Source organism: Lepisma saccharinum, chromosome 6 (assembly GCF_977018435.1).
Source record: "Lepisma saccharinum chromosome 6, izLepSacc3.1, whole genome shotgun sequence".
NCBI classification, from domain to species: domain Eukaryota; kingdom Metazoa; phylum Arthropoda; class Insecta; order Zygentoma; family Lepismatidae; genus Lepisma; species Lepisma saccharinum.
The window spans coordinates 45,345,280-45,369,655 of NC_139234.1; the positions used below are offsets into that span (position 1 = coordinate 45,345,280).

Below are 24,376 nucleotides of genomic sequence, written 5' to 3' on the forward strand. Positions count from 1 at the left end.
AATTAATATATAAACACAGTCAAAAAAGTTTTGCATCAGAACGGAAAATGACAAAACATATATGAAGCACAAGGTTTATTGCCAATGTCAGTGGGAATACAAAATAAAAGATGAAGAACAAGACATGTGGAATGAGAAGGGAACAAAAAACGTACAATTTTCTCAGATATGTGTTTAAAACGAAAATGACACAATTCATGATGGAGGCGAAAATACAAAGAACTGTCACAAGAACACTGTTCGTCATAGCGGATCCACCAGAAACATTGTCTACCACTTGGTGTGTCCTCCCCTGTCTGCAAGGAGGTCTTGAACACGCTGTGGCATACTGAGGATGAGACGATCAAGGTGATCTTCCGGTAAGCAACCCATTCGTCCTGTGTCGCAAGAAGAACTTCACGAAGATTGGTGGGAGCCATAGGACGGTTTGCAATCGCATTTTTTTAGCATTGCCCATGCATGTTCGATGCAATTCATGTCGGGACTTTGCGCTGGCCAGAGCATGTGACGGATATTCACCGCCTGCAGATAATCGTGCTCCATCTGTGCTCGGTGTGGTCGGACATTGTCATCCACCAAGACAAAGTCGTCACCAATTTCCTGATGAAATGGTTCCACAGTGGTCTGGAGAATGTCCCTGACATAACGAACAGCTGTTTGTGTCCCTCTAATTGGAATTAGGGGCGTTCGACGTCCGAGTATGATCTTTGTCCACACCATGATTCCTCCTCCTTGGTATGGATGGACCACCTGGATACCACGAAGCCGCTCCTGCAGTCCAGGGCCTCGCCACAGCTGTCCTCTTCGTGAATCTGGCCTTAGACATAGCCTACATTCATCGGTGAAGAGTACATGAGCCCAATGACTGGGTCCCCAATTTCGATGTGTACGGGCCCAATGCACAAGGTCGCACCTATGTCGTGGCAACAAGTACTGGCACCGGGGAGGTCTTCTGGAACGTAAACCACTTTCTCGGAGTCTATTACGGACAGTTTGGTTTGACACACGCACACCAGAGGCTGCCTGGAGGGCATGAGTGATGTTCCTTGCCGTCATGGTATTCTGTCGCTAAGCTGAGAGTCATACATAGCGGTCTTGTGCTGGTGTTGTGACTCGTGGACGACCTGTCCGTTGACGTTCTGCTACTGTTCCTGTGTCTGTATACCACTTCCAGGTCCTACAGACATCGCTTTGCGCCACTCCAACAGCCCTAGCTACAGCCCGTTGTGACATGCCAGTCTGTAGCGTGATGGTCCTGGCCCGATCAAACTGCACTATCGTACGCCTAGGCATGCCTTGCACGCAGCTGCACTCGCTCGCCTTCGCTTACTGGACACAAGGAACACCTAACCAACCTTCGCCGACTACCGTGGTGCTACGCTCGAACACACGCATGCGCTTGCCGACTCCGGTAGTCGTCTGTGGTGATCGGTATTGCACGTCGACCGCGTTACTTCGCACAATGAGCTCTGCTTTATTATTTCTTGTCTGCTTCGGCATGTTGCGGACGCTATTTTCGTCACTTCTCGGGTGATGCAAAACTTTTTTGACTGTGTTTATATATTCTAAAGTTTACTATAATTATGTAATATTTATGCTCCAATTATGATTGTTTAAAAAAAGCTTATCATTAGTCAATGGCAACTATTACATAAAACTCACACCTGATGCCTTTATCTCAAATGTGAATTTGTATTCGGTTTTCGTTCTTGTTATTAATTTTATTCGTCGTTTAGTGGGTTTCCAAGTGTAGTGTTTAGCTAAAATGTAGTGTCCTCCTTGTACAAATGTGTATATACATGAATTACCCTAATGCCTTGGTCTGGAAAATTTTGGTTCTTTGTCTGGACTGTCTGGGAATTTTGTTTTTACGAAATTCTTGACACTCTGTTTGTAAAATCATATATGCAACTGTGACTACGTGCTCCTCATGTTTTTTTTTAAGTTCAACGGGGGAGGTGGAGTTAATTAGATACCAATATCGTGACATTCTAGCTCTTCTTGCTCTGTTCCGAATCGACAAAAGTTTTCTGTGAGAACACACAACAGTACGTGTTTCCAGTCATCCATACTTCCTTCGCCTCTTTCTTCCGTCAGGAGGGAAAAATACAATACCACAAACCCGAACGACATGCAATCAGCCTAATTATTACTGCCAAAACACATCTTGTAAGTCTCAGGATTGATAAAAAAAGAGAAAGAAAAGCATGCAACGCAAATTCTTATCGGTGAACAGAGATGACGACTTCCTGCTTGCAGCAATTCTTTGTTCTTTCTTGAAGCTCATTGTTCCATCTTACACAGATCTAATATATGCATCTCGGTACATTTTCATCATATCGGCACCTTTAGACTTGTTTGCTTTCGTAGTTACAGAATAAAGCTCTTAACATTGATGTCCGCTGTGGTGCTAGGTGCCAACGCAATCCGAGTCAACCATAGTTTCACCGGATTTGTCGCTTCCGCTGTTTTACCTGTCAGCAAGGTGTGTTGCCTTTGAGAATCTTCCAGCGTGGAGCCTTATATATAGGGTGATTGGTAATTCGACCTATTCCTGGAAAGGGATAATACTAGAGCACATTTGCAACAAATTTGACCCTATGCACCGGGGGTCGGAAATCAATGGGTTTAGAGTTATTGCAGTTTGTAGATTTTTGTGACATATTCCGACTTGCGACCAAAAAACTACTAATTGTGAAAAAACTACTACACCCTGGGCACTTAATCGACATGTTGCTAACAGCTGACGAATGAGTGACTACTGGGGGAAAAATCATGCCCAAAATTCCCATACCCACAGAAAGAAACAGTCATTGGAGCACACGTCATGAAGAAATTTGGAAATTATCCTTTAAATCGAAGAGGATTACTAAAAAAAAAAAAAAAAAAAAATGGTAACACACTTAGCGTAAAAGTTACGGAAAATACTTCCTCGTTTCATAAGCTCTCCAAAAAGATACAAATGTTGTCAACTGGCACAAGGGTTGGGGGAAAGATCTGAATAAAAAGCGGAGAAGGCGCGTTGTAGACCTCTTTGTAAAGTGAAAAGAAGTTGTCGGTTGTGAGAAATAAAGGAACGGAAATGAGTGAAATAATAATGTTATTTACCATTCTCATGATTCCGGGTTGTCAGAATTAACTGTTACAAAAAGTACAAATCCTGTTCAAATTGCCTCCCCGGTTATGTATGCAAGCACGCAGCCTGCGGCGTACTTCAGACACAGTCACTCGCGTTGACACTCAGTCTCTTATGTATTGGGCGGCTGTCACAATTCTCTCTCTCAACTCTTCTTGGGAATCCAGTGGTGAACTGTAGACTAACTCTTTCATGTGACCCCAAATGTAAAAGTCGCATGGCGTCAAATCCGGACTCCTCGCCGGCCAGGGGGTCGGACCGCTCGACCAATCCATTGCATGGGATAATTGTCGTCTAGCCACTGTCGCACACCCCGGAAATAGTGAGTTGGGCAGCCATCATGTTGGTAAATCATACCCCCTTTTGTGGCGAACGGCACATCCTCCAGCAGCGTCGTCAATTCTTCCCTTAGTTTTCGTAGGTAATCCCGTTTAGATTTTGTGGCAGATAGAATGGCCCGATCACATGATTGTGGATGATTCCCATTTAGCGAGAATTTTCTCTGGTGAGCCTTTTCTTTAGATTTTCTGGGGTAATGACACTTAGGGGACCAAAAATGCGCATTATGAAAATTCGTAATACCTTCGGGGTCGAATTTGGATTCGTCAGTCCACAGAATTCTTGTCAGATGATGGGGTCTATAACACGCCTTCTCTGCTTTTTATTCAAAATTTTCCTCCAACCCGTGTGCCAGTTGACAACATTTGTATATTTTTGGAGAGCTTATGAAACGAGGAAGTTTTTTCCTTAACATTTACGCTAAGTGTGTTACCATTTTCTTGAGTAATCCTCTTAGATTTAAACGATAATTTCCAAATTTCTTCATGACGTGTGCTCCAATGACTGTTTCTTTCTGTGGGTATGGGAATTTTGAGCATGATTTTTTTCCCCAGTAGTCACTCATTCGACAGCTGTTAGCAACATGTCGATTAAGTGCCCAGGGTGTAGTAGTTTTTTCACAATTAGTAGTTTTTTGGTCGCAAGTCGGAATATGTCTCGAAAATCTACAAACTGCAATAACTAGAAACCCATTGATTTCCGATCCCCGGTGCATAGGGTCAAATTTGTTGCAAATGTGCTCTAGTATTACCCTTTTCCAGGAATAGGTCGAATTACCAATCACCTATATATCTGACTCTGTAGGTTAGTTAGAAGTACTAAAAAATGACGCGTGTGAACCATTAGTTGTTTGCTGCTCATTTTAGGAAATGTTAATCAATATCGCCTATCTTCTGTTTTATTCCTAGGTTGCCTGATCGCTATAAGCAAAAAGTAAGACACGCTGAGACTGAAGACAAAATGTAGGCACAATTATTCACAGAAAACATTATATATTACTGGGAAATATTCAGCCCAACAATAATGAATTTGTATATGTACTCTACAGTACAAATTTCCCAAATTTTTAATCATTAACGGTACTGTATACTGTACTTCTCCGATGTGCCAGTTTTTCTCCATTTCAGTTTTAATTAGAACATAAAACCCTGAACAGTCAAAATCTTTGTAATTATATCGAACTATTAACAAACATTTTACAGAATCTGACAAAATCCTTAGAAAGTCTACTGTAAATGTTCTACCCTACTAAATATATCAGGAGGTAAATGATTTCCCTGTGATTTTCTGTCTCTCCAACTGAAATATATGTATTTTCTTAATGCAAATAGTGTGATACTCAAAATGCAGAACATTTACGATTTTTTTTAAAAAAAATCCTCCCTGAACCCGGACGTAAGACTATATTTAACCTAGAACATACGGGAAAAAGACCTCTGTATCGAGTAAAGCATAAGTGTATTTATATCCTGCAGTCACTCTTTGCCCCTCTAGGTTTAATCTTGACGATAACAATGGTCGAACTGATGAAATATGTGACAGAGTAAACACAAGAAAACGCGTGTACCTTAACCTTGATTAACATTCCATTTGTGATGACTGGCTGGAGAGAAAATTTAGTAATCTTATGTTTCCCAGCTTTCCTCACAATGAAGCATCGATGTGTAGTATTTTCAGTGTAACTATTCCCAAGCGGAAGGGTATTGGTTCTTATTGGAAGACAGTCCAGTGGCAACACTTCCTTGTTTAGCAAATAGTTCCAGGTTACAAACGTCGGCGCTCGTGTGTTGAAAGGAAGCTGATGATGAATGACTTACCGGTTTTTCTACAATTAAAATTCCCAATTGGTGTAGCATGTTAAGGCTACATGATTAACCAAATCGAATGTTGGAAAAAGAAGCAGCAAACGTTCCCGATGTATTTATACTTAACATACAGGAAATGAAATGGATATTAACAAACAACGTGCTTTGGTCGACAAAATCGTGTAGTTACAAGAGAAGCGATTGACTCGGACCTGCCCAAGATGACTTTGATTTTGAACTTGTACTGCTTGATCAAGATGATGAAATGTCCACAAAATCTGAGTTTTCTTGTTTCTAGATGATGGATAGCTATAGCCTTTAGGCAAACTAATATATGTTTCCAACTAAGGTCTTCTCATCCTTTCGTCACGGAGGGGTTGTGAAACAGGCGATTACGTGGGATCAGCGCACGTGAGATCAGCGCACAGCAAGATTTCGTGGGACTAACGCATAGGATCTCAGGTGTTAGTGGGATTAGCGCACAGTATGATTATCAATAAGAACCTTCCCTTCGCACTTTTCTTCCCAGACTTGGTACTGGACAGCGTGTAGATTAATACACGAAGGTGGTTTAAAGGTTCTTCTATCAGCAGCTTCTATTACAGCTTCGTCAACTTTTCAGAACGATCTTCAATGAAACTTTGCAACGTAGGACAGAGAATTGAGGCAACGACATAAATCTTCAGTTTCAACATATTTGTCTAAAATTGTTTTTATACGCCTGTCGGTTTCAATATACTGTTTTCTTCTCTTGCGACCTGGAATGCCTAGGTGTATATGTAGATTTCTTTTTATCTTCTAGTAACACATGAACGGCTGGCCAGATGTTTGTTTCCTCTTCGGAACCTCCTGCATCAGCATGAATTGAAGAAATTTGCTCAAACTGTTTCGGACAACTTTTGAATGTTCCGTCAAGGTAGAAAGAATCACAAGATGTAATAATTTCTTTCCACTGTTACTTGCAAACACCAGACATTTTTTTTCGTTGTCCACTGTCAGATCAAGCATCAGGAAGCTCGTCCCGTCGGAAAGTCTCAACATATTTTCATCCAAGGAGATTTCGGAACTACAAATCGGATTTTGGGTTGTTCCCAGTGTTTTCCTACGTATTTTACACAAAGAGGTTTTTACGTTATCATATTTTGGAATTTTAGTAACTAGTTCATAACCTCTATTCGTCAATTTCTCAAATTCTTGTTTGTAGACGACGTTCACTGGCGTAGACAGTTCCTCCCTTGCTCTTTTCCTGCATACAGACATCGTTTTTACAACTTTCAACTCTGCAACATTCGGAACACTCTGATGAGGCTTTCTTTCCAAAACGTCGTTGTTTAATGTTGTCTTTAGTGATCCCTTGCACTTCATCCGTCGTTCCTTTACACATCTCCAGTAGATAACATTTTCAGTCTTACGGCCAACAGGATACTGATGTCCATCCAGTAAGAGACAAGGTTTGCCCTTGGCACTGGTAATAACTTCCATTGCGTATTCACCTGCAAGGAAAGAAAGAAGAACATTTGAATGTGCGCTTCACCCATGATCTTTTTCTCTCTGTGCGCAGATCACACTGTGCGCTCCTCCCACGACACCAAACAGGCGGTTGCCATGGAAAAAGCATGACGAGATATTCAAGTTGGGAAATGTCCAGAGGTAGCTTGATCCTTTGTTGCTTGTCACTTGTCGCTATTTTGCTACCCAAGGCAGTGTAGTTACCGAATCTGGCACGCCTTGAAATCTAAGAAAAGATCAGTCACGAGAAGAAGACACTGTGACAGCGCGGTTTCAGTCCATAAACCTTTCCCATCTCCTAGTCGGAGATAGAACCCCCGGTTTTTTTAATATATATATTTTTTAAATATAAAATAATGATTGGTTGTGGACAAAATCCGTTCACCAAAATACCATGTTTCAATTACAGAGAAGACTAGTATCGAAGCATCGTGGTAATTGTACTATTGGTCCAAGTTGAATGCTGTTTCAATGACACGATTCCGTGGGTATTTCATTTTACAGATTTGGTTTTGGGTTTAGCATTATCCTGTTTGGTTAGTATGGGTCACTATTTTGTCCGTATGAATTTTTGTGTGTGTGTGCTTGCTCACAATTATGTCACAACTGTAGAGCAGCTTGATGCTGTACTTTACCGACGACTAAAGTGGGCTCTGCTAATCATAAAAGTCAAAGTTTCAAATCCAATTTATGTACAGATTGCCTACCAAGAAAACTCCTCATACAGATTATTATATACAGGTTTTTTTTTTTTTTTTTTTGTCCACTTTATGCACAGACAGGCTTCTCGGACTGGACCTGTAGCTTAAAGTTGAATCTGAACCACTATGTGTGTCAACCAGGTATCGAACCCGAAACCCCTTGATTATAATGCGACGATGTTAGCACTACGCCTAATCGGGGAGGCCTGATTGTTTGTTTGTTTGTGTGTGTGTGTGTGTGTAATATGGAATTGAGCCAATCCACCGAAGGTTCCAAGTTCAAGTCATGACCTGTGCATGGGTGTTTCCTTGTGTGTCAAGTATTTCTTCTATCCTCATCATTGCGCTAAGCCAGAAGTGGCAGAAAAGAGACATAAAATAAGTCAAATACAAATATGTAATCGTGAAAGTGAGTGAAATGTCCAAGTCCAGTAACAAGACGTAAATCGCAGAATATCGTGTAAATGAAAAATAGAAGGTAGGTTAATCTTCTGTACACGTACATTCCAGATATGAATATGCATTTTAGAAAAAGTCTGTTGACTGTTAATGACCGTAGGCTGTTAGAGAAAAGCTACCATTTATTATATTTTCCAGAAGCAAATATCGCGAATTCCAGATTTCTTCTCCCACATCTGGAGTTGTGCAAGCCGACTAAGCTCCACAAGGCCGATGGTGAGCTGCAAATCCGTGTGCGACGTGTTTTCATGTCTTTTTCAAAGTATTCTCCAATTTAGTGATTGGAGTGACAATTCTTTACACGTTTTTGCTTTATTAACGTCGGATTCCAACAGATACCCTTCAACAGTCGACGTTGCTACTTAAGGGATAGCGTTACGAAAGTAAGTTGGAGATTTCATCTTTTAACGCAAGCATATGAGCAAGAGGTCCTTCATTGAATCTTCACCGTTCTTGATCCGTTACAATTATACTAGACGTATCAGAGACACTTCTGTCGTTAGTGATTGGTTGCGACATTCAGTAATTCCAATAAGATCTTCCGCGGGATTTCAACAGCTATCTGGGTACGACAACGTGGAATATTTTCTCTTCAGAAAAGGAAAACTTCACTTGTATAGTTTGCTTTTTCGTGTCTGCGTCGCTTACACCCTTTATTCAACATAGTTACAATGCAAAAAATCGTTGTTGTTGCAAGACAGCGTGTTAAGGCTGTAATTGATTTAGGACAAATACGTATCGTGTAAAAGTAAAATTTATCATCGGTGACGAATCGAGAAGGCTTGCTTGCAACAAGATCAATATGACTTGTGATCAATGTTCTTAGAGTAAGAAATTAATACTTGGATTGGTTTAAAATATCGTCATTGATTCTCATGTCGGTTCCGATATGGCACTTTCGACCGATATTTTCCCATCGGAAATAGACTTCGTCACACCCTCACCTTTCTGGTAATCCAAGTAACAGACTGAGTTAATTAGCAACGAACCGAACCGACTGCAAAAGTAAATAAAGGCATGGTGAGATTGTTTCCGTGCGCCGTGCACCGTTTGCAAAGCGGCATTGAGGACTCTTATAAACTCTGCTAACAAGAACGGAGAAATTCTCAATTTCACGAGGAGAAAGCGTTTAATGCGACCAGACGTTTTTACCAGTGTTAAGGGAGTCATAAAAGCAGGTAAGAGACGGAAATATCTTAGAAAAACCTGTTTCGCCTAATTAACACCTCCATTTTACTTTGGCAGAGGCCGTTTAGAAGTCCCATTCCCTTAATTGCATTCGTCTTTCAGGCATAACTAAGCATCTCTAAAAACACAGATGGCTCACAAAAGGTAATGGTCAATGGCAGAAGATAAGGTGGCCATGTCTTTGCACTTGGCTTTCCTCCGAGATGTGAATGTTAAATGACACACGTGTGTTTAGAGTGGCAATGAAAGAAGTAAGTGTTCGTTCCAGGAGATCAGAAACTTCCCTGTCTTGTTTCTCAGTCAGGAATACATTTTTTCCCTTCTAGATGGCTTATTACATATTTTTTAAAAAGTTATGAATATGTTGTGTTCATTGGTCCGATTGCCAAATAATATTTATTCTATCGTACGGTTTAGCTACACGTTACAATCTGAATTTTTTCTGAAATGTATAAGAGGGCGAAATGGTTCATAGCGTTGTTCGACTACCATTTCAGCGCTCTTCAAATGGAGTTTAGTGCACAGAACAATTCACTGTCTTGTGGAAAAGGTGTGGTGAAACTATTGCATTTAACGGGTTGGTAGCGAGGAGTAGGCTGGGGCTGCTGAAACCTAGGGCGCCATCCAAAGCTTTTCCTTCTTTAAGCCAACAAAGTTGGAATATGCGACCGAGAAATTTACACCTGGAATTTTATGTTTCTGAAGATAGTAAAGTAGTAGTAATAGTATGTTTTTAAAGATTTTACTCAGACACTAAGACGTAACTGAAATATTCTTAAATACTTATGATAAAAGTTTTTTTTAAAAAAATGCGAACTACGAATGTTTAAATACAACCTATGTTATTTTTAGTGAGTTTTCTTGGATTCCTCATTTCAAAATGTGTAGGATGTACATATCGCAAACCATGGCATAAGAAGAAAATATTGAAGAGCGCACATAAAATATTGATGCTTGGTAGCTGGGGTCACCTAATATGTAGGTACGGATTTGACAGTTAATAACTCTTTGGTTAGACTCCCTGTAATTCCTTGAAGGGAAATGCTGTCCACCCCAAACAGGCTTGAGTAACACGCTTGCCCTTAATGGAGGCCAGCACACTGCCCGAACGGGACCGACGTAGCCTCCTGCCCCGCTTCCTCCCTCCTTTCCACCACTCTTACAACGCTACAGTACCGCTGCTCACTCTGCAGTCCACACGTGCATACGCGAGCGCTCTTCCATTGCGGGTTAACCATACCTGCTTTAAAACGACGAGATACTACTAACTTACATTCCTTGTTCGGGAAAGATATGCTTGCTCTACCCACTGGAATGAACGGTGTGCTTTAATAAACGCCATTTGATCACGATACATTTCCATCGTGTCAGGTTAATAGCAATGAACTATACATTTGTCTTTTTCAGTCTCCAAGGGAAAATATCCATTACACATCCTAGTTTCAATAACCTACAAGAATTGCTTAACCTTTTGTTATAACGTACGTAGCGAGGGCGCGATACTATCAGGCATGTATGATGTAATTATTTCTCGCAAATGTCAATTACAAAATTGGATCTTCTGCGGCTGTAGCTTTTTTACCCCCTTTGCTTACAAGAGCGGCTAATTTCTCCTGGCAATTTGTAAGTATTCCTTCAGACGTCGAACTAATGTGACCGGGTAATTAGACGAATGAAAGTAATGAGGATGATTTATGACGATTTCTGTTTTGTTGCAGTTCGTTGTTACCACCAATTAATCTTCTTTGGGAGCGCATCGCTGCCTTTAAAAAGATATTCATTTTTTCCCACCCTCCGGCTCCTTTCAGTTTGATAAAATTCCAAGGTCAAATTCGCCGACCCGCCTGCTGTTAGGTGTACAGTAAACCAGCTACCTGGCATGTTATGCATCAACTGTCACCCGCATGAGGTGTGTTACGAATTGGCTTAAATGGTGAACACGTGGGGTTTTTTAATGCTGCGTGTAAGCCCCGCCGGACAGGCCGCGACGAAAGTAATATGCGGTTTGATGCCTCTTGTTAGGCAGCCATCATTTGCATGTTGCTTCGAGAATAGTAGAGGATTAGTCATAGTTTGCTTTCGAAAGGAGTGTTTGCTATGCTGCATGCATGGCTTTATATACTCAGTCATGGAGTGTTACACTTTCTGTCAAACTGAGCATTTGTAGTTGTTTTGAGATGTTCGTTTCGCCTTTAATCCAGTGAGAACTATTGGTTAAGTTCAGAATAGGTAGTGTTGCCCACGAGACGAGACTTTGGCCTGTCTCGTCTCGTGGAAATGCTGTGAAATACTGTCTCGTCTCGAAAATATTCGTTTGTCTCAGGACACATGATCAATCTCGTCTCGTCTCGAATTTTTAAAAGCCTGTCCCGTCTCGTCCCGTGGGCAACACTAAGAATAGGGAATGCTTATACCTTGGAATGCATACATACGGTTACAATGTTGTTCGTATAGATGAAGTGTGAGAAGTAAACGAAAGCAAAAATTACAGTGAGCCTTAGTACATTAGATATTTTCCCTACATGCAGTTGTAACACCCATGGTGATTTATTTATTACAACAGTTTGTTGCCCCATAAACTTCATTACTAACGAAGAAACATACATTTTAGCAGAAAGATGCTACTTTGATGTCACATTTCTGTTCGTACATTTGCAATGAAAACAGAAAAACAAACATTAAAATGTTACAAAGTTAGACAGTTTAATAGCCAGATGCATAACTCTTGGTCCAAGGTCTTGCAGATGTCTGGGCTGATTGCCTCCACTCTAAAGCGACTACCCTCTTCAGATCTTATTTTGACTTGCACTCATGTTTATGGACACGTTTCTTCAAAAATGTTCATAAATGCTGAATCGGATTCAGATCTGAACTTTGAACTAGTGTTTTCAACTACTTTGGTACATTCAAAATCAACCAGTCCCTATTGAGTTGAGCAGTATGTTTGCTGTCGTTATCCTGCTGGAACGTGAACACACGTGGCAACCCCATTTGCTCGGCACTTTTTTTCACGTTATTCTTCAGGATATTAGCACAGACATGTTTGTTTGTCCATGATTCCACCAATGACTTGCGTTTTCCCAACTCCTTTAGTCGACATACGGGTCTAGATCATAATGGATCCTCCACCATGTTTTACCGTAGGCGTTGTATTGGCAACATTGTTCTGCGTATTTGCCTTCCTCCACACTCTGGTCACACCATCTGATCCGTGCTGGTTTTTTATGGTTTAATCGGACAAGATCACGTTGTATCAAAACTCCTGGTCCTTACGTAAATGCTCTTTAGCAAATCCGACTCTGTCGATACGTTTGCCCTGTACGAACAGCATTGTTAGTAACTGTATTACGAGACGAATTTTCCAAGATAGGTTAATCGACATAGGTAGCTGCGGTTTAAAGTGAGATCGACCACAGGACCCCTTGATTAGAAACCTACAGCGTAAACTCTACGCCATCAGGAAAACCCATCTTTACTATTGTTTCACGCGAACTAACAGTAATTAAAAGTGCAGTAAAATTAATCTAATGGAAAGCGGCGTTCGTGGCGCTACAACGTCGGTGGTTTCGGATTCGAATCCCAGCCTGAGCATGGGTGTTCTGTCCTTTGTGATTGTCCCTTCATCAGTTTCACCATATCGTCACTCATCCTCATCTTCGCGATTAGCCAACAGTGGCGGAAAAGCGAAGTAAAATGAATACAATACAGTTAGTCAATCTAATGTAAATAAAGTGTTAAATTAACTTGGACATAGGATAATACTTTAGCCCTACAAGTCGTGATTGTAATTAAGAATTTCATTCCCTTGAGAAGGTGAGTTGGGAAAACTTTGGTGACGTCGTGACACGTGCCCTGTACGTATGTGCACCCACTCTTTTCCATCCCTACCGATTTCATTTAGGTCCATCTAGCGTTATCTCTCCATCTTCGTCTTGGCCTTCCTACAGATCTCTTACCATCGGGTTTCCCAACAAAAATCCCGTAAACTCTTATTTCCTCTCCCATTCGTGCTACATGGCCTGCCCACCTAAGTCTTCTTGACTTAGTTATTCTAATAATATCTGGACATGAATACAATTTGTGCAGTTCTAAATTATGTAACCTTCTCCTCATTCCTTTTCGGTCCAAATATTTTTCTAAGGGAATATTTTTGTACCAGGCCGATTGATGGCACAAAAATCTCGAATATCCAAGCAAAGTTAATGTTTTTATGTCTTGAACTTCAAGTGTAGTACTATAGTTCATGGTTTATTTCACGACCATCGACCATTTCTGTGGCAAATAATAGTTAATAATGTATAGTTGGTTGTAATATGCATGCACTGGTGCGTAGATTCCAGTTCAGTAACTGTGGCCTAGCGATGTCGTGGGAGCTGGGCGAGATGTTGAACGAAGTTCCAAAGCCTATATTGTAGACTGAAATGCGAAGTTGAAATTTCCTCACCGGAAACAGCTATCTGAAACGAAGTGCACGTGAAATTATTGAATTAGAGGCCTCCATGGAATGGATAAATAATTAATAGCAATCGCATGTGGCTGATCGCAATTGATTGACCTTGTAGTTACAGCATTTGCAGATAGATTGACAGAGAGAGAGAAAGCAGGTGGAGAGGGTTGCATTTCAATCAGTGAACTGCATGACCCCCTATCGTTTTTTCATCATCATTAGTGGAGAAAATTGAGCAGAATTCTCGCAGTGTTTATCGCTTTCTGTTTTTCGCTGAGAGGAAAAAATATATTTGTTTTGGAAAAACATTTGCTACATAGTGATTGCATACTGGCACAGAGAGTGTCTTGGAAGGAAAGTTAACAACATTTAGTTATAGTTTTTTTCCGTCAAGAAATATTCCAACGGCGTTTCGGCAATCGTTCTTCCTTTGACAGTACTTTTCCTGTTTGGAAACAAAAACTTTGGAACGCCTATACATCATAGTCGTTCCAACTGCCGGCCTCCAGAATACAAGTATGCAAGTGGAAACTTTCGGAATTTGTCTTTCGCCGGGCGCGGACTTGATGCCGGACGCTTTTCCTTCGTTTGGCAGATTAACCGATATGGGCCACTAATTTGTTGTGAAGCTGTGTGGTCGTTTAGTTTCCATCCACGTTTTATCTGCCGAGTTTTGTCAATACTCCATCTTGAGGCTGTCAATTCTTTGGACGTGTGATAAATGCGCCACCGAAATGTATGTGCATACATTACCTGCGAGGTCTGGCCTCTCCCCCACCCCACTCCTCCTTTCCTCTTCTGGAATATTGAACTTTTTCCGTTCAACGGCCTCTTTCGGACGAACAGGTAGCGTGAAGATTATAGATAGATAACGGAATATTTCCGATGCTCGAAGCTCTGTATGTATATTCCTTCACTTAGATGAATAGCCACGGCGCTGTAATTTATGTAGGCTCGAAAAACCCAATCGGAGGGCGTCGTTTGTTTTGCTGGCGATCCGATCCAATAAAAAACGACCGTTTGTTCCTTTTCTCGAACGTCTGACTGATGGCTGCGCTTATGCATCTCTCCCGCTTGTCCTTTGGCCGTACGAGCGTGAATATATTACGACCTCGTCTCGGGAGCGAACGTGGCGTTACAATATAATTGAAATGGCGTTGCCAATCCCTCCCCCCGTCCTCTTTCCTCCCGCAGGAAGAACAAAATGGTAATAAAGAGGTAACTGAAAGTCTAATTGAGTTTAGCAGGCGATGCTTCTTGGCGCAAGCTGATCCCCTTCCCTCGTATCGAACGGTCTTGTACGAAGACTGATTATGGAGGAACCTGAAGGAGGGGATTAAAAAACGGGCGACGTAGGAAGAACAAGTATTTGACTGTTTTACGACGAACAAGATTGCTTTTAATTGAGTTGAAGGAAATTAGTTGCGCCTGTGGCTCGTCCTGACCGCAAGATAACTTTGATGTACTGATGGGCTCAAGGTCTGGAGCGTTTCTTCAAGGTAACCTCATATAAATCCCTCACCCGAAGGAACTGTCGCAGCATTCCAATTGACGCAGAGAGCCGTCTGAAATATCATTTAGCGTATTTGCATTAATCTTGGTAGTTTGCTTAACTGGCGGATTGCATAGAAATTGATAACATCGATCCCTGTTTACAAAATAAAGAAAGGGTCGAGACAGGTCCGGAATATATGCATTGCAAATTACTATAAATTTCTTTCTTCGCGTGTAAAATTAAGGTCAGAAAAACGGCTTAGAATATGGGCCTATTTTAATTCCTCACAGAAGGTAGAATATGGGCCTATTTTACTCCTCACAGAAGTATTTTGAAGTTCATTTTTTGGTTGTTCTTGGCCCTCATTTCTTCACTCTTTCACCAATAGGCTCGGCCTCCCCGATGGTAACATCGTCAGCTTGTAATCAAGGTGTCCCGGGTTCGATACCCTGTGGAGGCTGTGGTTCGGATTCCACTTCAAACTGTAGGTCCAGTCCCAATTAGCCTTACTGTGCACAAAGTGGACTTAAAACCCCAAATCAATCAATCAAACCATTCTCGATTAGCCTTTCTGTGCGTAAAGTTGAAAGCTTAACACAATTGTTTGCCTGTGAGTGTCTTTGTTCACATTCAGCTTTTATAAAAGGTGTATTTATTTTAATTTTTAAATGTATTTGGTAAGTTCATAACAGCCTATCTAGTCAATATTATGTGTTGTTTTAATTGGCTGGTTCGATGTATAATTTTTCCTGTATATTGTAAAAAAAAACGATGTTATAATAATAAAGCGAAATATCTTTCATCAGTTAAAGAAAAGCTTCTCTACGCTTTTACAAGACAAACGAAGCTTCTAAACGAGCAACCCAGTGATGGGAACATTTATTTTCAACAGATAACATTCCAAAAAAATTAATTTATCAAAATTTATTTAGTCACAGTGAATGGAATAGTAAATAAAATTCTGGAATAACCATTTTAATCAAATTAATTCAATATTTTTTCTGGTTTTTGTAGGTTTTCTCATTGTTTTTATGTGTGTTAAATGTTTAATCATTTTAATCGGCGCTTTCTGTACTTTATACAGAGTGTCCGAAAAGTCACGCAACCCGGTGTTTACGACCGTATAACGGAATAGCAAAACGGATTGAGAAGAAACGCTTTCTGCCAAGAGAATGCCCTGTATATTGGGAAAATTTAGAGAGACAAACATATGTAAGAACATGCATGTTTTAATAACAAATAAGCAAAGTGTTGCCAAAGGCGGAAAAAAAATATTTGCAAATCGTGTATATTGATACACAGAACTGACTGAGGTAAATTATTGCAACATTTCACAATACCAACGAACAATTTGGATGGCCATCTAATGAATTTGAGAGAAAAGGAACTTTGACGAAGTTTCAAAAACATTGCAGAAGGGAATAAATGGGCTGTTCCAAAAATCGATGTTTTCACAATATTACGACGGACGCTGGCAACACTGTTGGTGTCACGTGTCACTAATAGACGTGTTTCATCTCAGGCTATCACACTAAGGCACTTTTAACGACAAAGGAGAAAGTTGGTTATTCCCGAACATATGCAATAAATTACATACACCTTGCAACCCTGAAATGTGGTTTCAATTGGATAGGTATGTCAACAGCCAAAATTCCAGGCATTGGTCGACAGAAAACCCTCATCAGTTGCATTAACTACCCTTGCACTTTCCGAAAATCGGTGTATGGTGTGGAATATCGAGACGTCGTATTGTGGAACCGTTATTCTTTGAGACAACAGTGCTGTGTACGGGGATATCATAATTGCTCTCCTGGAAGAAGACGAACGTGATGTTTGGCTACAACAAGATGGAGCAACTTGCTATACATCTAATGAATGTCTTCATATGCTGAGAGAATATTTTGGTGATCGTCTAATATCCAACGATTTATGGCCCAGTCGCTCGCCCGATTTAACATCTGGAGATTTTTTTCTGTGGGGTTACTTAAAGGGGAAAGTATACCAAACGGGACCCAGAACATTGGAGGAGCTGAAACGAAACATTACACAGGAAATTAATAATATCGGTGCTGCAAACCTCAGGAAGGTATCTGAGAACATGATCAAGCGAACCAACTTATGTATCCAAGAAAATGGTGGACACTTCGAACATTTGCTTTAATTTGTAGTGATACGCACATTTCAGGGTTACAAGGTGTATGTAATTTATTGCATATGTTCGAGAATAACCAACTTTCTCCTTTGTCGTTAAAAGTGCCTTAGTGTGATAGCCTGAGGTGAAACACGTCTGTTAGTGACACGTGACACCAACAGTGTTGCCAGTGTCCGTCGTAATATTGTGAAAACATCGATTTTTGGAACAGCCCATTTATTCCCTTCTGCAATGTTTTTGAAACTTCGTCAAAGTTCCTTTTCTCTCAAATTCATTAGATGGCCATCCAAATTGTTCGTTGGTATTGTGAAATGTTGCAATAATTTACCTCAGTGAGTTCTGTGCATCAATATACACGATTTGCAAATATTTTTTTTTCCGCCTTTGGCAACACTTTGCTTATTTGTTATTAAAACATGCATGTTCTTACATATGTTTGTCTCTCTAAATTTTCCCAATATACAGGGCATTCTCTTGGCAGAAAGCGTTTCTTCTCATTCCGTTTCGCTATTCCGTTATACGGTCGTAAACACCGGGTTGCGTGACTTTTCGGACACACTGTAGTATAATTTTTTTATCAGCTTTTTACTTCGCATTATGTAAATAATATATATATCATGTACACTGGTCAAAAAAATTAGGGGAGCAAGCAAGAAATCCCAAAACCAAAGTTGGTAAGTCAAAAGTAGCAATGTATTTTGATTAGGTGAGTGTGTCCTCAACCAGTACAATACATGTCTATTGAGTCATTAGCACAACAGAGTTCTAGGGGTGATTTCTGCAAGGTACTGCACAAAATCTGGAGAACAGCATGGTGATAAGACAACAGAAATGGACAGATATGCAACAGATCCATACCTCTAATAAGGCGTGTGGTCGCCATGAACTGCCATGACAGCTGCACATCTGTTTTGCATGGAACCAATAAGGTTATCAACGACAGCCTGCCGGATATTCACCCATTCCTCCAGAAGGGCCATTTCCAACTGTTGCAGAGTTGTAGGCGGCGCTGGCCGAGCAGCAATGCGTCTTCCGAGTGTGTCCCACACATTTTCAATGGGATTCAAGTCTGGGGAGGACGCTGGCCATACCATTCGTTCGATACCCTCATCCCGTAGCATGGCGTCAACCAGACGTGCTCGGTGAGGTCGGGCATTATCGTCCACAAAAATGAAAAGATCACCGATATCTGCAGCCATTGGAACAACATGAGGCCTTAGGATCTCATCCCAGTACCGTAAGGCTGTCAAAGTACCGTTCCGGATAATGTGCGGGGGGGTACGTCGACCAACACTGATCCCTGCCCATACCATTAAGCCACCGCCACCATACTGAGACACTTCGCGCACATGTGCGGGATAATTGCGAGTCCCACGTTCCCTCCAGATAAGAATGCGTCGATTATCTGACTGGAGACTGAAACGCGACTCATCCTAGAAGAGAACTGAACTCCACTCTCCATGTCCCCACTCACGATGTTCCACAGCCCACTGTCTGCGGGCCGTACGGTGTTGGGCATTCAGAGGGACACACGCCATTGGTCTTCTTGCATAAAGACCCCTTTCCCGCAGGCGATTTCGTACAGTTTGGCCCGAGACTCTTCGTCCTGTTGCCAAAACAAGGCCACGTTGCAAGTCAGTTGCAGTTTGCTGCCTATTCCTGCGAGCCGACAATGCAAAGTACCGGTCTTCCCTCACTGTTGTTGACCGTGGGCGACCTTGCCCAGGCCTCCTTCGTACTGTACCTGTCTGTTGAAATCGTGTCCACAACCTGGAAATGACACTGCGTGACACACCAAGGGCTGCAGCCACCTCACGTTGTGTTTGCCCTGCTTCCATCCTCCCAATGGCTCTCCATGCGCTAGATTCCCCTAAATCGTGTTGTTCTGCCATCGTTCCTATTCAACACTACTCAACTGAATCTCACCTGCACTTACGGTCTGCCAGCACCAAACAACCGGTGTTCCCAAGTGACCTCGTAATTGCTCCTCATATCACAAATTCTGCCACGTGCCTTATGGTGTCACTAGAGAGCTCTTCATGCTGATGATTCATCACAGATGAATTGTACTGGTTGAGGACACTCACTTCATCAACATACATTGCTACTTTTTGCTTTCCAACTTTGGTTTTGGGATTTCTTGCTTGCTCCCCTAATTGTTTTGACCAGTGTATTTATTCTATTTGGGTGAGCAGACAGGTGAGCTGAGAGTATTTTAGGATGGGCTAGAGCTCACCCTCGCCCACCCAGCGACGCCCCTGGGTTAGACACCCATTTTGCGCGTTCTCAGCATCTTCAAGGAAGTCGCGTTGCCATGTCGACGCAGCCACGTAGCAAACTCTTACAAAATCAAGTTGCTAACTACAGAATCACCATCATCTTATTCAAATGGGTAATTTTGTTGAGAATTTTTAACCGATTTTTCTTCTGTCTTACTATCTAGGCTCCAAGTTTCGCAGATAACCTGGCCAGCCTAGAATATACTCCCTTGTATATACTGTGCATATTTTAAAGGCGGAAAGTTGTCGCTTGCATCGCCTGTACCTGCATTGGGGAAAATAGATCACATGATACTTAAGTACCAAAGTAATCTAATTGGCAATTTCCAAAAAGAACTTGCTAGGACAGACAAGAGAAGAAGAAAATATCCATGAAACGCAATCGTAGGCCCAAGTGTCCACCAACCCTAATTTGAGAAAGAAGGTCCACACTCCGAATGGTGTTTCGTACTACACAGAAACTGTAGTATCGACCGCAATGTCGTCCACATTTTGTACTCTAGATGAACCCGCCTGGATGACAGAAAATGTAGAAAAGTGGCCTTGGACAGTGTGTCCAGTTCACGTTGACGGACACTATGGATTGTTCCAATGAACCTGCAAGGGTGGTGCCACCGATAATCTCTCTTTTACATATAATGTTTCTCGGAACTCCCAGGTCTACGTGGACAATTAATTCGAGTACTACACGCCGTGGTGAATAGGCGGAAATACCTCCAGCCTTTCGGCAATGACATTCGTCAATCTCTTGGATGTGGAGATCCACAATGGATTCTTGTCGGAACCCGCGCATTGTGCTCCAAGATCAAGGCACCGAAGAAAGGAACATCGAGCTAAGCGGAAGCCACGGGGGGCCATCTTGTCCCGCGATCAAGTAATAGATTCGAAACCCCATGCCAGTTCGCATGAAGGAAAGGAGCCTTCAAGGTTCCCTTCAAAGGTCTCTGATCTTGATGGATGGAAGATCTGACAGGATTGTGGCACCCAGCACGAGCAGACATGGTTCTTGTGCGCTCGACTCCTCCGAACCGCCCTCGCTCGTAAAACCCAGTGCTTTTGATAAATGTTCTCTTTGACCCTTGCACAAAGGGGTAAGTCAACTTTTTTCTGTCAGGACGATTCTAATGTATTATTTGTACCGCGGAACAATACCGTGTACCTTTTAAAATAAGGACCGTGTCCCCTGGCTCATGCTTCCATTGTTGGGTCGTGGCGTAATGGCTAATTCATGAACTGGTGAATGTTTTCTACGTTGCGCCGAGAGGGGAGACGCTTGTGTTGCGAAATGAGACAAATTCCAGTCATTTGTCGGTTGCTAACTGGCGTAATTTATCTTCCATAAACGGTTTTGGTATTGGAGAATTTTCTTGCTTGTCGGCCAATCGCACAGGCCTAAAATTGAGGGCCAATCTTGCTTTCATGTTGGAATGAGAGATTTTTTTGGTACCCTGTACATTGAAGGTATATTATACTTCGCTACTCGAGTGATATTAACGTGTCATCTTATTCTTCACGAATTAAAAGCCTTGAAAAGCACAGACAGGCAACGCTGAAATATGTCCCCAGCGATAATCTAACCCGGAAGTCCTTGATTACAAATAATAGCATTAACTACAACTGTAAGAGAGCGACAGGCATTAGCAAGTGTTGTAGCCTATATACAGTAACTAGTGGTAATGCTTTATAAAAAACAGTCGACGAACGTAATCTGCATATACTGATGTCAGTCCGGTCATATTTATACATGTATGTGCCGTTCGGAATGTCCTCATTAACATTATGCATATATATATTTTGCCCATTGTTGTCACCTGTTTGAAGATTAGAGCAGGAAATTCAGCAATTTTGGCACATTACTTGCACTACAGTTTGTCAATAAACCTATACAAATATATTAGTGCATGGTTTAGCATGCATGGGGGATTTCTGTGCAAGTTTTAATTTTGGGACCACTATAAGTTTGGTTTGGTTTGAGTTGCTGTTTTAAGTCCACTTTATGCACAGTAAGGCTAATCGGGACTGGACCTACAGTTTAAAGTGGGATCCGAACCACTTGTGCCTCCACCGGGTATCGAACCCTGGACCCCTTGATTACAAGGCATTGACGCTACCACTGCGCCATCGGGGAGGCCCCGGGACCACGATAAGAACCGAACAACTAAGTCGATGTATGGAAATGTGTGTACAGCCGCAAAGACTCATACTATATTCTATTCTATATGTTTGGAGATTTTAGGTGATTTCTTTTGTACCGGAAGACTATTCTTTGATTGCATTTGAGAAAAATTGATCAACGCTGTTCAGACATGACTGACGAAATAATTTTTTTTCCGCATGTCACATTTTACGAATGTCTAGCTGATATTCATTAATATTTTAATTTGAGCGAAATTGATGGGATGCGACAACCGACATTAAACTTAAGTTGACCAAACTTTGTAAAATGCACTTGGGGTGGCTAATGCGAGAAAGAGATATTACGATATATTTTAGTGTTTTATTGTAATAATAATAATAATAATAAAGTAGAATTTAAGAACAGTATTACTTTTGAGACAACAATATGAATACTTGAATGAATACACACTTGATTTTTAATTTTTTAATTGAAAGTGTACCACTGTTATTGTGTCAATGGCACATTTGTACTGTGGAAATAAGTGCATTTGGTGGTATTCAATTTTTTGGTGCGTACAATTCTTATATCTTGCAATAATAAAAGCTTGGGCAAATATATCTTACAGTGTTGTAATGGACGCCTCCTTGTTTCTCGTTTCAGTTCGCAATGGCTACTCTTGCGTCCCTGTGTCTCTGTCCGAAGGCCTTGACATCAAACTCAACACGGCTGTGCGACAGATACGCTACGGTGTTCACGGAGTGGAGATTCTCACTTCTAATGCTCGGAACCATAGCAACCCTATTTCATACAAAGGTAAGTAACAACTGGTTTTCGTAGCCCCAATTGCAATATACAGTATTCTCATGTAATTTGATTTGGTGGTGGTTTGAATAAGTTATTTCCAAAGTTATTATTTTTTTCTCTCGTGTATGGCCCAGCAGAAGAGGCTCCGAGAATCACTCAGCCTCTCTTGAATAAGGTTGATTTTGTGTGGTATGATCACGGTATCTCCGCAGAAAATGTTGGGGTTTGTTTATAATTTTCGGACAATAGAGAGTGAGAGTAAAGATTTCAGAATCAACCCACGTGGAGTGATTCTTTTGTGAATTTTATAGGACCCTCACTGTATGGGGAGAATGGAACTGTAATATTGGTACACATAAAAGCTTATTTGTTGGAATTGATCAAGAAAGCATTTACTTATGTTTTTTGTGGCCATAAAGACAAATGCATGATAGCATTTTCTAAATTGGTAATTTTGACTGTTAGTTCGTAGTTCTGAACAGAGAAACCGATTACTAAAGAATGGTGGTGTTTGTCGGCTATTGGAATAAATTATGTGCCCACCACCGCCTTTGTTTTATATCTGCGTGAGCAACTAACATCAATATTTGATGGGTAAAATTAACTTTTGTCAGTTAACAACGAAGGCGTGTTTAATACAGGAGAGTCCGCCGAATGTTTTTGATGGTGTGCGGAAATTTTTGGCTCATCCTTTTCTGGCGTAAGTTGAGGGTCCTCACAAATTTGCATGAAACTGCAGTTCTGGAATTTTAATTTTTTTCTCAATTAAGGTTTTTCCAAGAATAAAATCAACGTAAGTTAAAGCATACGTGGATGCTTATCGGATGGCCTCTGCGTGACGTTACCAAACCGTCTTCCTTTGAACATCTCGCGTTTGTAAACGCAACCTTAGGTCAACTCATTCGAAGTTCATATCGCGCTTCGCACGGTTTGTATTTCAAAGGGAAAAAAAAGCCGAACAGCTTTAACAAGCTTGCTTTCTCAGATTAACATTTTCCAGCCAACACATTTTCTTGTTTGCTTTTTTTTATCCGCCTCTCAGGAATCTTACCAGAGTAATGTCTATTCATGTGTTAAGATTTGTAATTATTTTGTACGTATTGCTGCCACTGGTCTTTCCAGTTCTTCGGCGCGGAGTCCTGCGGAGGACGTGGAAGAATCCTCCGGACGCCGCCCATCTGCTACCAAATCACGGGCCACAATCAGCGTGAGGACAGTTCTAAGAGGCCCTCGCGGGTAACCCGAGATGGCGACAATGCCGAAGAACACACAGGCCAATAAATCGAAGCCGAAATATAGAAGGAATATCGTGTGCGTTGTCCCCTCTCCCACCACGGGTAGCAAGAGGGATTCTGTGGCATTGATGTTCCTGGATAGGAGGGAAATTTCCGTCTTATTGAAGAATTTTCCCCCTTTCGGCCTTAACTTTTTCATCGCCAAACAATAAAAACACACACACACACACACACAAAACCACTTATTAAGGGTTTGTCCAGAGATTTCTAGTTAGGAGGTAGTACAAACAAATTTAGCGGGTCTGGAGGCAAATTTAGCTTCAAATTAGGCCTTTGTGAAAATTTTTATGGGTGCGTATCAGAAAAAAAATATTGGTATGTTAATTAGGGGTGGAAAAATCTTGTACTGTGTACTTAATTGATTTCCTTTTCATTAGACATTAAATTTCGAAAATTTGCTTTACCTTGTGGCGTAAGTACTAATTAAACATAACTTTTAAGATTCTTACACTTTTCTACAATTAATCAGCCGAGTTCTGATTAAAACAAAATATAATATTTCACGCGCTTATACTGCACTAGAAGAGAAAAACAAAAGCATTCGTGAGACACAAATGAACACACTGTGTAGTGCATTAATACAGAACGTCTAATTCCCGTTTGTTGCATATTGTTGAGTGTTTCTCAATTTTTTCCCTTTTATGTAAT

General features: G+C 41.2%; 1 protein-coding gene across 2 annotated transcripts in view; it reads left to right on the forward strand.

Annotated features, from left to right (window-relative positions):
- Positions 1 to 24,376, forward strand: part of Su(var)3-3 (lysine-specific histone demethylase Su(var)3-3) — a 786,450-nt gene that overhangs the window by 734,024 nt on the left and 28,050 nt on the right. For both annotated transcript variants that reach the window (XM_083123844.1, XM_083123845.1), the window contains one exon: positions 22,290 to 22,442. In XM_083123844.1, coding sequence (XP_082979970.1) covers positions 22,290 to 22,442 — 153 coding nt within the window. The remainder of the gene's footprint in view (positions 1 to 22,289; positions 22,443 to 24,376) is intronic.